This window comes from Trichechus manatus, unplaced genomic scaffold, assembly GCF_000243295.1.
Source record: "Trichechus manatus latirostris isolate Lorelei unplaced genomic scaffold, TriManLat1.0 scaffold00322, whole genome shotgun sequence".
In the NCBI taxonomy this organism is placed as follows: Eukaryota; Metazoa; Chordata; class Mammalia; order Sirenia; family Trichechidae; genus Trichechus; species Trichechus manatus.
The window spans coordinates 379,140-394,488 of NW_004444258.1; the positions used below are offsets into that span (position 1 = coordinate 379,140).

Sequence of the window (15,349 nt, forward strand, 5' to 3'; positions counted from 1 at the left end):
CTGGGTTTTCTTCACTTGTGTCCTTAGTCCGTCCTTTCATGTTTTATCATTAGACAGGGAAGAACCCAAGTTGCAGCGTTTATTATTGAGAAAGTTATTTGCTGTCTTATGCTGCCAGCTTTTGTAAGAAATATGATGTACTAACCCTGGAATCTTAGGGATTCACAACTGCAGGGTGCCTTAAAGGATGCCTAGGCCAGCAGTTTTATTTTACAGGAAAGTATACTGAGGTCCAGAGAAGCAAAGTGACCAGCACAGATATTCTCCTGACTACATTAGAGGCATCCTGACTCCCAGTCTGTTCACCGATTTGCCAGTGAACCACGCTGCCTTTCTTCCTAACCTTTGCAGAGTTTGTGTGAAAATAGAGAAATACTACGAACAATGATCTTTGAAAAAGTAGACTGTCTTCTGAGGAAATACTTGGCCTTGTTTCTGTAGCCTTTCTGTTGTGGTTTAAGGACATGATATGAAACCTTTGGGGCCCTCTTTAGAATTCCTCCCAGGAATTTCAGCAGTTACTAACAAACATAGGGTATAAACCATTAGATAATTGCCTTTTACCCATTGCTGTTTAGTCGATTCTGACTCATAGCAACCCTATAGGACAGAGTAGAACTGCCCCATAGGGTTTCCAACGAGCGGCTAGTGGATTTGAACTGCCAACCTTTTGGTTAGTAGCCGAGTTCTTAACCACTGTGCCACCAGAGCTCCAGCTGCCTTTCTATAATAATTTCGCCCATCCTGTATAAAGTTTGAGTTTGCTTTTAAGAACCTTTGCAATTAGTCCCGTACTGATTTCTTTATCTGTATATATTTTTTTCTTCACTTCTTGCTGAACTGTAAATTCCTCAAGGATAAAGGAAGTCTGGTATTACCAACACCTAGTTCAGTGTCTAGCACATAGAAGATGGTCAGTTAAAGTTTGTTTAACGCTTACTGAAGCAATTCTACTTCTGTGTCTCAGCTCCCTTTCCCAGATCTAGTTCTTCCTTGCCCCCAAGTCCTGCTTCCTCTTTGAGTTCTTCTCTATTTTCACTGCCTCTTGGTAATTCCTCACTTCAAATCTCTTAGCACTATTTTCCTCTTGGAATGTGTTATCGTACATTGTGGGGTACTTTCATATATAATTAATGTCCACTCAACTCAGTTATAAACATGGAACCATACAGGTCCGTACCAAATATCATTGTACTTTGATGCGTTTTTAGTGTACTCCACACAGCAAGGGCTCGGTATTTATTGGTTGACTATGCCAATTCAGGTCACTCTTTACTAAGCTGATATGTGCTGTTACTAGATGCTACTGGCATGCTGCCATGTTCTATCTTAGCTAAATTTCAGCAGAGAATGAGGTGTGCAGTTTGTAAATTGCTTTTGGACACATTGCACAGGAAGTCATTCTCATTTTGTTGCAGATCAACAGGAAATAAGGCTTAGTTGCCAAACTAAAGCAAGAAAAGCAACCAAGCATGTTATTCCTCCCTTAGGGCCTTCCAGGAATCCTTAGCTTCTCCTAAGATAGTGGAAATTATCCCAGCAATCTCAGTTGTACCAACAGAGGAGATGTTGATAGGAAGAAGGTATTCAGTATTTTGTTCTAGTTTTACTTTGCTTTTGAATTTTATCATATCTTCTAATCACTTATCTGATGCAGTTTAGGAAATATACCCCTTCATTTAGTAAAATGGATCTGGTTTCTTGGATCAAAAGTCTACTACTGTCTATGGTACATTTATTTTGGCCGTTTCTACTGTTCATTATTCTTTTCATTGGCATTAATGATGGTGGGAATACAGGGTTACTTGCTTTAAAGTCTGATCCGCTTTCAACTTGTACTTATTCTGTAGCTTTGGCATCTTTTACAACTCAAATGCCCTAGATGTGGCCCCATTATGAACTATACACCATGAGGATTTGTGGGGGTACATGACAGAATGGAAACTTTATTCAGATCTTTGGCAAGTTTTAATTTTACATTGCTTTTTTATACTAATCTAATTTCCTTCCAGAATGAAAACTGGCAATCATTTAGGGAAGTGGTAGAAGAGGTTGGAATCGTTGAGGTTGAAATGCATATGAAGGTCCCTAATCCATAGAGTATTGACATAATGAACTCTAAACCCTCAGTAATGATTCCAGTATGTAATGACAGCCTGCGTCTAGAAAGCTTCGGCCCATGGGTTCTGTGGATAATGCTGGCTTCACTTTGTTGGGCTAGGCACAAGTTAGCACACATCAGCTTCGCTCTAAGGCTGTGGTGCTAACCTAGCTCGTGCCAGAGACCATTCCTTACCCTAAACAACTGAAGGAAAAGGGCAGACCAGGAGCCCTTTACTTCCACCTGCCTTATTTTTCCCTTTTCAGATATGGAAATGTACCAAGTCATAATATATTTCCCTCAAATTTTCAGGCATAGCAGAGAATATTTTTGGATTTATAAGGCTGACCAATTCATTTGTCAACATTTTTATTGTTTGCAAAGGACAATAAAACAAAAACAGCTTCTCGGAAGTCAACTATTTTTATTGCCTATTTTCTGCCTTGAAGGATTCTGTACATCTAAGCTGGCATCTGGTGGGCATTCTAGTATTAAAGTGCCCAGGCCCCCTTCACTCACTGAGGAGGTTGTGGCAAACACAGGGGCCCTTCCCCCCACCCATGCTACATTTTTTTCTTTACAGCTAGATCAAATGCTTCAGATTATCAGATGTAGCATAGATGAGTCAAACAAAAACAAATGCCCTTGAGTTTAAAAATAGAAGTTAAAAAGACTAAATATTTGCACTTAAAAAGGAAAAGAAAATAACAGAAATCTCTGTGGCAGACCCTTCCTTGAAATTATCCTCACTAAATTATAATCATGCACTTTCCACTCTCTATAATTAAACATTAGATTTCATTTATTCCAGATGCATTCGCTTCAAGTAAATTCAGAATGCCCATCCTTCTTTTTCGGTCATTGTAAATTTATTTGAAGTTTGTGGATTGGGCACACTGGTAGTTTTTAAGTGAATCCTAACGACACTTTTTTTTTTTTAATTTTGGACTTTGTGTAGCATATTTATACTGATGAATCTGATCTTACTAAGTTTTATGATATATTATGCCTATATAAGCTTGATGACAAAATGTTCATGTGTTTCTGAAAGGAATTTGCAGGACCTTGGTTGGTGGTAGAGGCGTGGAGGAAATGGTTTTGATCCTATTTCAGGTAGGTAATGTTGGTGGTGGCTGCACTGAACAATCTGGAATGCTGAGGAAGGTCACAATGCCTTTAATTTATATCATGGCTTCTAATCAGAGAGCCTTGGACAGTTACATGAAAACCTGAAGGAACTGTTTATTTGCCAGATTTGCAAATTTCTTACATTTGTGAGATACTATAACTAACCAGCAGTCTGTAATATTAAAGGCAATCTTTTTAGTGGTTTGACATTATTTCCCTACACTTAAAACAAGGCTCTTAATTAGGATTTGTGGTTAAATCCATTTAATATGTTTTTTAAAGTGGTAAAAAATAACTCAACGTGTTTTATTTGCACAATTTCAGATGATATCTATTTTCACGAACTGAACCAGTGGTTTAACAAAGATTGATAAATTAACTGTCAATCGTCTGTAAGGGAAAGATAAACTTTGCAAAATGAGCTCTTAAAGCATTACCTGAGTGCAGCCACTGCTGTGCAGACAGCTGGGGAAGTTTTATACTTAGGCACATCGTGTTCTCGTGGTGACAGAGATCATCCTGGGTGTTTTGTTGGTGCATTGACAAGTTTTTCAAGTTCCCTTTAATTTTTTCTTTACTTACCACTTGATATTTGCACACTTCATGAGCATTTCCACAGGTTTGTGGAAAACAGATTTACCAGGTCAATTTGACAGTTTATTTTAACTACACTAAAAGCTCCATAGAGGATCCCTGGTGGGGCAGTGGTTAAGAGCTGGGCTGCTAATCGAAAGGTTGGCAGTTCGAACCCACCAGCCGCTCTGCAGGAGAAAGGTACGACAATCTGCTTCCGTAAGGATTGCAGCTTTGGAAACCCTATAGGGCGTTTCTACTCTGTCCTAAAAGGGTCTATAGGGCAGCTATGAGTTGGAATCAAGCCAACGGCAATGGGCTTGTTTGTTTTAAAAGGCTCCATAGAATAAAAAGTTCAAGTTAATGCTGAAAATAATGTCTTAGAATTATTTGTACACTTTCAGTTACCCATCATCTGCCTCACTCCCTACCCCTCACCAAACAACAACGAAGAAAAACAGAGCTGTAGCTGCTTATCTATTCTTTGTTATTTAAAACCAATCTTCAGTCTGCTCAGTATAGGCCATTGACCGTCCGCTTTCCTTAGATACTTGGGGGAGAGAGTGGATGCAGAGAAGCTCAGCTGAGAAGGTAAAAGAAACAAGTGAGAGACGCAACCCCAGTCATCGTGAGTCCTAAAACATTAAAAAGAAAACCGCTCTTGCTGAGCTTCAGTGTGTACTGACTTGCCAGAGAGGGGGTAGTAAATGTTCCATTTTTTTGTATTTACAAGGCTCTTCATTTAGAACCACTGCTCATTTACCTTCACACTAACACCAACTAATTGGACTCACATAATGGTTCTAAATATTTTGATATGTATATGTACCTATATTACATAAAATAATTATATTTAAACATATTCTTTGTAGCACCCAGATCCTCTCTACCTTTGTGAATGCAGAATACATAGTTAATCTTTGGACAGTTATATTACACACAAGAAACAATTTCTCCTTTAACTTGAGACATATTGACATGTTCCAAAGGATAAAACTATCTCACATCATCAATAATTTGTCTTCCAAAGATCGAGGTGTATCAAACCATCAGCTCATCTTTCTTTGTGTGTGACTTCGGTTTTGGCAGGATCTGAAATTGCCAGCCATGAGGAAGGCCTTTGGCAACATGACCAGTATCAGTGTTTTAAGTTATCAGGTACATGCTTCATTTATCAGAGCTGTTCAATCAAAAGAAACCCTGGTGGTGTAGTGGTTAAGTGCTATGGCTGCTCACCAAAAGGTCAGCAGTTTGAATGCACCAGGTGCTCCTTGGAAACTCTGTGAGGGCAGCTCTACTCTGTCCTCTAGGGTTGCTATGAGTAGGAATTGACTCGACGGCAATGGGTTTGGTCTTTTTTTTTTTTTTGGTTCAATCAAAACCATCAAAGTCAATCTCCACGTGACAATAGAACCACCTAGTTTTTCTGGGTTGTGACTAATTATGTAACCAAGTTGATTTGTTTGGCCTTGCAGAATGAAACTATTTGGAATCATCCTAGTAACCTTTCATTTCTGTTTAAACTAGAGCCTTGATTGTGGAATGAAAGAAAGGAAAATGTCTTCCTGTACAGACATGTTTCGTAGATTATCCACCAGATGCCCGGGAAAATAGCAATAGGGCTGAAAGAAATGCTATTTAATTTGAAGTTTAAATCTAGATAAGCTTTGGATACCTAGAAATAACAAAAAGAAATGAGAGGAAAAGTTATACCATTAGAGGGCACTTTTGTAATCTTAGAAGAAAAATCTGTTCTTATTGACTGGCCTACCTGAGGCTTAGTCTTAAGAAGAAAGTATTTTCAGCTATTTATTTAAAGTAACTAATTCTTAGCTGACTGTTTGAGAGAGAACATTTTATTCGTAGGAAAAAGAATCTATAAAATCTTAAAATAACCCTTTAAAGAATATTTCAGTAAGGTTTCAATTTTTGATCAGTAAATATAAAGTGTAAAAACATACACAATGTATCTGCACAGCTAATAGCTGTTTTTTGATTAGCTACATTTAGTGCTTCTTTTAAATAGATTTTGTTTAAAAAAAAAATCTGCCGTAACCTGATCATATTCAACAGATTATTAACTTTCCCTAATAACTGAGTAAGTTTTTTCCAACAATAGTTGAATGTTATCAGATAAAAATGGTTTATATTTTGAAAACCATAATCTGGCAAAATATAAAATCCTGTTTTTTGGGGTCACACTAACTTTCAAAACTTTTCTGAAAAGTAACTATTTTTCCCATAATTGATGTGATAATTAAGATGGTTTAAACTGTTTCATAGAGGAAAGAAAAAATGTGACCTGATATAATTTAAATTGGAAAAATAAGATATTTTTATAAAGAAAGCAAAAGATCTTGGAAAGCATCTGTTTTTGGCGATAATATAAATAAAAATGTCTACCTGATCCAATAAAGTGCCTAAGCCAGTAAAATGATTTACTATGTGAAAGCTTAGCATAGTTTGAGATTTTATCCTTTTTGAAAGCAAACAATTTAGGCTGCCATAGTTTCATGGAGTGTAGTCAGAGGTATAAGGAGCTCTGGTGGCACAGTGGTTAAGCACTCGGCCGCCAACCGAAAGGTCGGCGGTTCAAACCCACCAGCCACTCCAAGGGAGGAAGATGTGGCGTCTGCTTACATAAATAATACAGTCCTGGAAACCCTGTGGGGTAGTTCTATTCTGTCCTATAGAGTCTCTATGAGTTGGAATCGACTCAACAGCAATGAAAAGGCATGAGACTCATCCTGTGTCAGAGACCAAGGACTTTATCACTCACAGCGACAACAGTATCCCCATTAGCATCATTTTCTTCTGCTGGTTCCCTGAGTCCCAGTTCCCACAGCATGATGTGAAGAGGGCCAATGGCACCACCTCATGTAGTGGGTTTTATTACAGGAGAGGAGAAGCTGCCCTGAACTTAGGGAACCCACATCTTTTTACAATGGGTAGTAACCATGCTTGCTCTTTGCTCAAGAGGGAGACATTATCTTTGTCTCCCAAGAATGTACCATACACACACATTCTTAGACACATAATCTGGAGCAAAAGCAGCCATTGCTTCTGCTACTTTTAAGAACCAAGGAAAACTGTCTCCCAACACTTACTCTGCATAATCCTATAGTCTGAAATTATTTACTTCACTAAGTAGAAATTGCTAAGTAGCTGACATGTTCTTGGGTGGTACAAATAGTCAAGTACTCAGCTGCTAACCCAAAGGTTGGTGGTTCAGATCCACCCAGAGATGCCTTGGAAGAGAAGCCTGGCATTCTACTTCCAAAAAATCAGCCATTGAAAACCCTATGGAGCACAGTTCTACTCTAACATGTGAGATCCCCTGAGTCAGAATTAAATTGACAGCAACTGGTTTAAGAAGCTGACATGGAGACTCTATAATCAGATTTACCATAGTTGTTTTAAGTCACCCGTGATAAATAGCTCATATTTCTCACACCATGTAGGATTTACTAAGTGACCTTACCTGTCCAAGTCTCATTTTTTAAAATGAGAAAAATAATAGTGCCTACCCCACAGAGCTGTTGCTAGCATTAGATAACATAATGTATAGAAAACACTTAAGAGAGTGCCTGACATGTAGCATGCACACACAAAAAGTTATTGTTGTTGTCTCAAAAATTATTAAAATTAGTTGACTTAAGAGAAAGCTCTTCCCAAGGTCAGTTGAGGATGCTGGGAAAATTCCCGCCAATGATAACTAGCTAATTCTCTAACTCCGGGGTTGATCTTAATATCCCAACTATCCTGGGGTGTTGGGCAGTTTGTCCTGCTCGGTCGAACAGTGGCATTGTGAGACTGACAGTTTTATGGGCAAGCAGGAAGCCTGATGAGGTAAGGTTGTCTTTGAGTGATTCTAGGGTAAATACATCTGAGTATCTCCAACTCAATTGCTACCATGGCATGTTTGCTCTAAGTTCCTAATAAGTATTAACAGTCAAATTCTAATCTTTTCTGAAGAAACATTTTTTTATCATCTGGCCATCTTAAGCTCTCAAGAGGTAAAGTTTTGGGGATGCTACTGCAAAGAGAAGTAAACTGTATATAGTTTATTTTGCTGAAATAATAAGTGTTTCTAAACAGGAGCATTGTATGAAATTCTATTCAGATTTTCCGTTCCTATTATCCCCAGGTGGTGCAGTGGTTAAGAGCTTGCCTGCTAACCAAAGGGTCGGCAGTTCGAATCCACCAGCTACTCCTTGGAAACCCGGTGGAGCAGTTCTACTCTGTCCTATTGGGTTCCTGTGAGTCGGAATCAACTCAACGGCAACGGGTTTGGTTTTGGATTTTTATGAGCCCCAGGAAGAAAGGTAGCAGAGAGAAGGGATTAGGGGCTTGTGAGTGGAGGCCTCGTCGAGTTCAATTCATCATGTCCCTGTTTGTTTAGAATAGGTTAATGAGTTTTGATTTTGATCCATGCCAGAAGAACAAACAAGTCTGTCTTGGAAGAAATACAGCTAGCGTGCTCCTTGTAAGAGAGGTTGGTGAGACTATTTGGTTTTCTCACTATTAAAAGCACTTAAGTGTAGTATGTATTATGGTACATACACATAATGAAATACTATGCAATGATAAAGAACAATGATGAATCCACAAAACATCTCACAACACGGATGAATCTGGAGGGCATTTGCTGAGTGAAATTTAGTCAGTCACAAAAGGACAAATATTGTATGAGACCACTATTACAAGAACTCAAGAAAAAGTTTAAACACAAAAAAAATTCTTTGATAGTTACGAAGGTGGAGGGTGAAGGGGAGGGGAGGGGAAATCTCTAACTAGATAGTAGACAAGGATTAACTTCGGTGAAGGGAAAGACAACACACAATACAGGGGAAGTAAGCCAACTGGACCAAAGCAGAAGCTAAGAAGTTTCCTGGACACATCCAAATACTTTGAGGGACAGAGTAGCTGGGACTGGGGCCTGGGGACCAAGTTTCAGGGGACTTCTAGGTCAATTCACATAACGAAGTTTATTAAGAAAATGTTCTACATCCCACTTTGGTGAGTGGCATCTGGGGTCTTAAAAGCTTGTGAACAGCCATCTAAGATGCATCAATTGGTCCTATCCCACTTGGAGCAAAGGAGAATGAAGAAAACCAAAGACACAAGGAAAATATTAGCCCAAAGGACTAAAGGACCACCTGAACCAAAGACTCCACCAGCCTGAGACCAGAAGAACTAGATGGTTCCTGGCTACCACCAATGACCACCCTGATAGGGAACACAACAGAAAGTCCCGGACAGAGCAGGTGAAAAATGCAGAGCAGAACTCAAATTCACGTAAAAAGATCAGACTTAATGGTCAGACTTAAAGGTCAGAGACTGGAGGAACCCCCGAAACTATGACCCCTGGATGCACTGTTAACTCAGAACTGAAGCCATTCCTGAAGCCCACTCTTCAGACACAGAATAGACAGGACTATAAAACAAAAAATAATACACATGAGGAATGTGCTTCTTAGTTCAAACAGATCTACGAGACCAAATGGGGAGCTCCTGTCCGAAAGCAGGATGAGAAGGCAGGAAACGACAGGAGCTGGCTGAATGGACACAGGGAACCCGCGGTGGAAAGAGGGCTTGTGCTGTCACATTGTGGAGACTGCAACTAATGTCACAAAACAATACATGTATAAATTTTTGTATGAGAAACTAACCTAAGTTGTAAACTTTCACCTAAAGCACAATGTTTTAAAAAAAGAAAGTACTTAAATGTTTGTTAAGTCAAAGAAACAATTCCTTACAGAGTTTTGTGAGTGAAATACATATATATTTTTCATTTGGTATATATGTGTGTGTTTATATATATACATATATGTATATAGCAAATCCTCATGGAAGGCAAAACCTTTCATTGACATTTAACATGAAAAGAACTTGCCTACCTGTTGTTGTAAGCTTCTCCTTGGGAACACTGAGACATGTAGAAAACAGTTTCCTTGACAATATCCCTACAGCAATGTGCAGTAGAAAATGATCCATAATTACGTATAGAGTCTTTGATAAAAGTTAGTGACAAATGTCAAAATGTAACTCAGTAAAAATACTGAGACAAATGGTCAAACATACACCTTTCCAATGGCCTGGCTTGATCTGAGAGTGAGAATCCCAACCCACTTTCTAATATGGTAGAGGTTTATATGTCAGTATTGTGTTGAAGTGTCTGGTGGTGTATACATAACAATTATTGTTGTTGTCATTAGGTGCTTTTAAGTTGGCTCGAATCAGAGCAACCATTTGTATAACAGAATGAAACGGTACCTGGTCCCGCACCATCCTCACAGTCGTTGTTTAAGGCTATTGTTGCTGCCAGTGTGTCACTCCATCTCATTGAGTGTCTCCCCCTTTCTCAATGACCCTCTATTTTACCAAGCATGATGTCTTTATCCAGGGTTTGTCCCCCCACCCCATAACATCCAGAGTTAGCGATATGAAGTCTAGCCATCCTCGCATCTAAGGAGCATTCTGGTGGTACTTCCTCCAAGACAGATTTGTTTGATCTTCTGGCAGCACATGGTATGTTCAGTATTCGTCCCCCAAACCACAATTTGAAGGTATCAGTTCTTCTTCAGTCTTCCTTTTGCATTTGAAAAATGGCAAGGGTCCGGCACACCTTGGTCATCAAAGTGACACCTTTGCTTTTTAAACACTTTGAAGAGGTCTTTTGCAGCAGGTTTGCCCAATGCAGTAAGTCATTTGATTCTGACTGCTGCTTCCGTGGGCATTGAGTGTTACTACAAGAAGAATGAAAACCTTGTCACCTTCAATTTCTTCACCGTTTATCATTATGTTGTTTATCGATCCAGTCGTAGGAATTTTTGTTTTCTTTATGTTCAGGTGTAATCCATACTGACGGCTGTAGTCTTTTAGACATCAACAAATAACTCATCTTGTGCTTTTGGACAAATTGCTTAACCTATGAGGATGTCAAACTTTCTAATCTCTAAAACTCTCTGATTTATGAGAATTGGATCTTGAAAATAGGAGTTATGCAATAGCCATAGTATAATCCTTAGTCAAATTTTAAGGAAGAATAAAAAGAATTGTACAGTGGTAATTTTATAGCTCTCAGGGGTCTTTATGATTTATGTTAAATGTAATAGTAGTTCAGACATATCAACAATTAGTAACTTGATTATTGAGCAATGATTCCAACCAACTACTGGCATAACTTTTATAACCGTTGAAAGAACTGACCTTCAATAATGATTTTAGTGCAGGCTGTGAGACAGTGGTATAAAGCTGTTGGCAATGACCATACAGGCTTCTTCCATAATGGAGGGGGAATTTTCTCAGTAAATATCCAGGGATCTTTATGCACAGAGAGTCCTTCATTTCAAAATCTTTCTAACATCTGTAATTCTTGTGAATTCATCTCAACTTCACGAAATCTTTTGAAGAAAAAAAGAAAGTCAGGAAAGATGCCTTCAAGATCCTGTGCATGTATCCAGGATACCTGATACATCTGTAAGTTCCTGTCAAAACTAAGATAGCACTGGCTAGCCCTTTAGAAAGTTTGCAACTTGCCCAAGGGTCTGCCTGCAGGACTAATGTAAGCAATTGTTTCTGTTGTCCTAGGATGGTGCTGCTTCACTGGTGTTTGCTGTGGCTGCTCTTACCACTCAGCTCAAGGACCCAGAAGTTACCTACTCGAGATGAGGAACTTTTTCAAATGCAGATCCGGGACAAAGCATTTTTTCATGATTCTTCAGTAATTCCAGATGGAGCTGAAATGAGCAGTTATCTCTTTAGAGACACACCTAAAAGGTACGCTCCCTTCAGTACTTTCTGTACCAATACACTCATAAAGGATGTCTCCAAAAAAGGAAGTAACCTTTTAGATTTAGTTTCGATAATTTGAAGATCAACCTATGAATAGCATTATCTGTTTCCTCTAAGTGAGAGAAAAATGGCAGTGCACCCACTAATCATTCAATAGAGGCTACTTGAGTCTTTCTGTTCGTGATCTCCTTTTGAGTGGAGGGGCAATACTTGGCATTTCTTGTATTTTAGACTGATTATTTTCTTATTTTCATTACAGGAGGAAATATCGAAGAAGAACTATGTAGGATTAAAATGAAATTACTTGAATACATATGATTCTTTAAGGCTTTGCATCAAGTTTCATAAGGATGATATTTCTTTAATATAATTAGATTCTGAGAGAATTAAACCAAACAGTGATAAAAACTGGCCATTAAGATCAACAATAATAAAGGACCATGGTGCTCTAAACCCTTCCACTTAGTGGCCCAGTCATATCATCATCTGGTCAGAGTGAATAATAGTAGATGATCAGTTTTCCTTTTGACTGAAGTGGTCTATTGTTGAGATACCATTTCAGCACTGCCAGAATGAGATGATTTCCTTTTGTTTGAATGAATGAAATAGATTAGGAACTGACATGTCAATAACATAAAATATTTAGGAATCTTTAAATGATTTTCATAAGAGTGAAAGCACAAAATGTAAGAATGATTACGTTGAAGGAACTTGATGTCCTAGCCCTTACTGAGGCTGAATCTGTGAAATCAGGAAAGGTATATGAGGCAATCCTAATATTTCAAATCAATCCTAAGTATCAGCTGAACTCTCACTGAACACATTTTGCTTTTTGTATAATTTTGTCTCTTGACATCTTTGACTGAATCAAATCAAATTAAAATTTTTCTTCAGAAAGCATTTTGATTTCCCAGATGTGCTTGCTTGTACTTCATTAGCTAAAACATTCCACATGATGTACTCATTTCACTTAATCAAATAAATAGTTTATTCTTGATTTTCCAGTCTGTCAAAAATCAAATAAGCTGTGGTTCCAAGAGTTATCTTAAAAATTACATTGCATTTTTTTTTTCCTTCAAAACAACATATTTTTATTAAGGAACATTATTTAAAAAAATCAACACTTCCTCTCTTTCTCCCTCCCTCCCTTCCCTCTTAGTTCTTTCATTTGTCTGTTCTTTCTTTTTGTCTTTTTTTTTTAACACATAGTTATTGGGATCCTTAGTTTCCACAATTGGATGAATAGTTAACTTACACAAAATAATGGCAGCTACCAATAGAACCATCATGTCTAGAGGTGAAATATGCAATTGGAAGCATACAGAGACATTGTTGTATTACAACTAAAGATGAACTTCCAGATAAAGTTCAGCAGCAGCCATAGAAAAAGACAATTGACAAATGCATTAATATTCTTGTGTTTATGCATAAATTCCAGTGGCTAAATTGTTCATAATGTGTTTATCCCTCTGTGTAGGCATTGTAACTTTGGACCATGTTTCTTAGTTATTCATTACATTCCTGTCTCCTTCACTAGCCAGTAAATACCTTGAGCATGTAGATCATGTCCTGTCATCTCTGGCTGCTGCCCTCTTCCGTGAGTGCTTTCTGCACGGTAGACAATAAATGTGTGCTAAATTGTTGAAGTTTTTTCAAGTTATCATTTATCCCTTATCATAAGTACTTGCATTTGAAACTGTTGACCTAGAGGGACACCCGGCTGTTTTAAATGTGTAATAATTACCTTGCAAGCATTGTTTTATTGGTTATTGGTCACTTATAGCCTGTTTTTAAGTTATTAAGACACAGTTGCTTACTTTGGGAAAGAAACTACTTGTTTATATGAAATGAGAACAGACGGTAACAGATGAACTTTCACATTGTTCAGTTCTGCTTTGGCTTCAGTTAACTTGATGCCCACATAAAAACCAACAACAAATAAAGCAAAAAGTTTGGAATATTTTTCTTTTTTACTTACGTGATGCTAAATAAATTACTTTACTGTACCTATTTCTTCATAATATGAATGGGTTCAGTTGTGTTTCCTGTGGCAAATGTCTCTTGTGCAGCTTGGCCAAGAAAACACAGTTCTCTCCAAGAAGTGGACTAAATTGGAAATTAAACCATTTGACACCTCTCTTTATGGATATTTATGGTACACAAAACTTTCCTTGCAGTAAACAATTCCATCATCTAGTTATTTTGTATGGATGATTGTCTTACTTCACTATTTTACAAACAAGTTGTTTTCGCTTGTGTAGGGCCTTCACTTTATTTATTCTCCCATTATTCTACTCCTACCCTCCATCTCCAAATTCATCTTTAAATAGTAAGGGGTGGGGGGGAGTACTGACTTTCTCCATTCAGATTCCATATCTTCAGATAGAAGTAACTCTAGGTGTCAATATCCTCAGACTAGAACAATAAGGTTAGTGTTAGGGTTCTTAGGTTCTATTCATTGATTTAGTAATGCATTCATTAAAAAAAAAAATACTTATCAAGTATCTACCACATGCACATATCTGTGCTAAATGCTGGAAATATAATGACACCGGAAATGAACCTGAAGTAGGCCCATGTGGAGAAAATAATATTAATCAAATAATAACACAGATTTATAGCTACAAATTGTGATAAGTACCCAAAGTGAAAAGTATAGGACACTCAGAGTATATAAGAGAACTTGATCCAGAATGAGGAATCAGAAAAGGCATCCTTGAAGAAGGGAAATTTAAATGAAAAGGTATTAATTAACAGGAGGGGACAAGGGGTGCACTTCAGGCACAGAAGAAACATCCAAAGGCTCTCAATTGGATTGAAGTTTGGGAAACAAGAGAAGCCCTATGTGATTAGAGCACAAAGCAAAGGGGACAGTGACATGACACAGGCTGGTGAGGTAGGCAGGGGCCCCATCACTGAGGAAGTTTTAGGCTATGTAAAGAATTGAGGACTGTATCCCAAAAGCAATCTAAAGCCATGAAGGGGTTCTAATCACATATAATAGATTGCTTTAATAAAAGTCCACTCTTGCTACAGTGTAAATAATGACTTGGAGGTGGTAAATGTGGATGTGTGGGAAACAGCTAGTCATTAATTAATTCAACAAATATTTACTGAGAATTATTTTAGTCTCTGAAGCTACATCGATGAACTAAAAGCCCTGCCCTCTTGAAGCTTTCATTCTAGCTGGGGGGGGATGGAAAAATAAAAAAGTAAACAACAGAATATTTAACACGTCAGGTAGTGATAAGTGCATTGAAGAAAAATGAAGTGGAGTAAAAGAAAGCTTCATGGGTAGGAAAGTGATCTATTACACAAAGGGCTAGAGTTGGTCTGTTGCATCCTTGAGTAGAAAGCTGATGGAAGTGACAGAGAAAGCAAGGTAGATATCTAGAGGAAGAGTATCTCAGGTAAAGTAACAGCCAAGTGCAGAGACCCTGAGGCAAGAGTACAGTATACCAAATATATTGCAAGATAGCAAGGAGCTGAGCTAAGGAAGCACAGAGTAGGAGGAAATGAGTTTAGAGATTTCTTTGGGGACCAAACATGAAGGGTCTTATAAGACATTGAAAGTTCTGTGGCTTTTACTCTGAATGCATGAGAAACTCTTGGAGGGCCTTGAGCAAGGGGGAGTAGTGTATTCTGACCTGGGATCACTCTTCCTGGGAAGGGGAGAATAAACTAAGAGGGGCAAGGGTGAAAGCAGGGACACCAGTCAGCAAGCTATTGCAATACTCAGGCAATCATGGT

At 38.2% G+C, this 15,349-nt stretch overlaps 1 protein-coding gene across 1 annotated transcript in view; it reads left to right on the plus strand.

Annotated features, from left to right (window-relative positions):
* Positions 1–11,393: 11,393 nt before the first annotated feature.
* The window catches only part of NDNF (neuron derived neurotrophic factor), a 9,663-nt gene continuing 5,707 nt past the window's right edge, over positions 11,394–15,349 (plus strand). Inside the window, exon 1 of the mRNA XM_004390709.1 lies at positions 11,394–11,584. Within this exon, the coding sequence (XP_004390766.1) occupies positions 11,397–11,584 (188 nt within the window). The 5' untranslated portion in view covers positions 11,394–11,396. The remainder of the gene's footprint in view (positions 11,585–15,349) is intronic.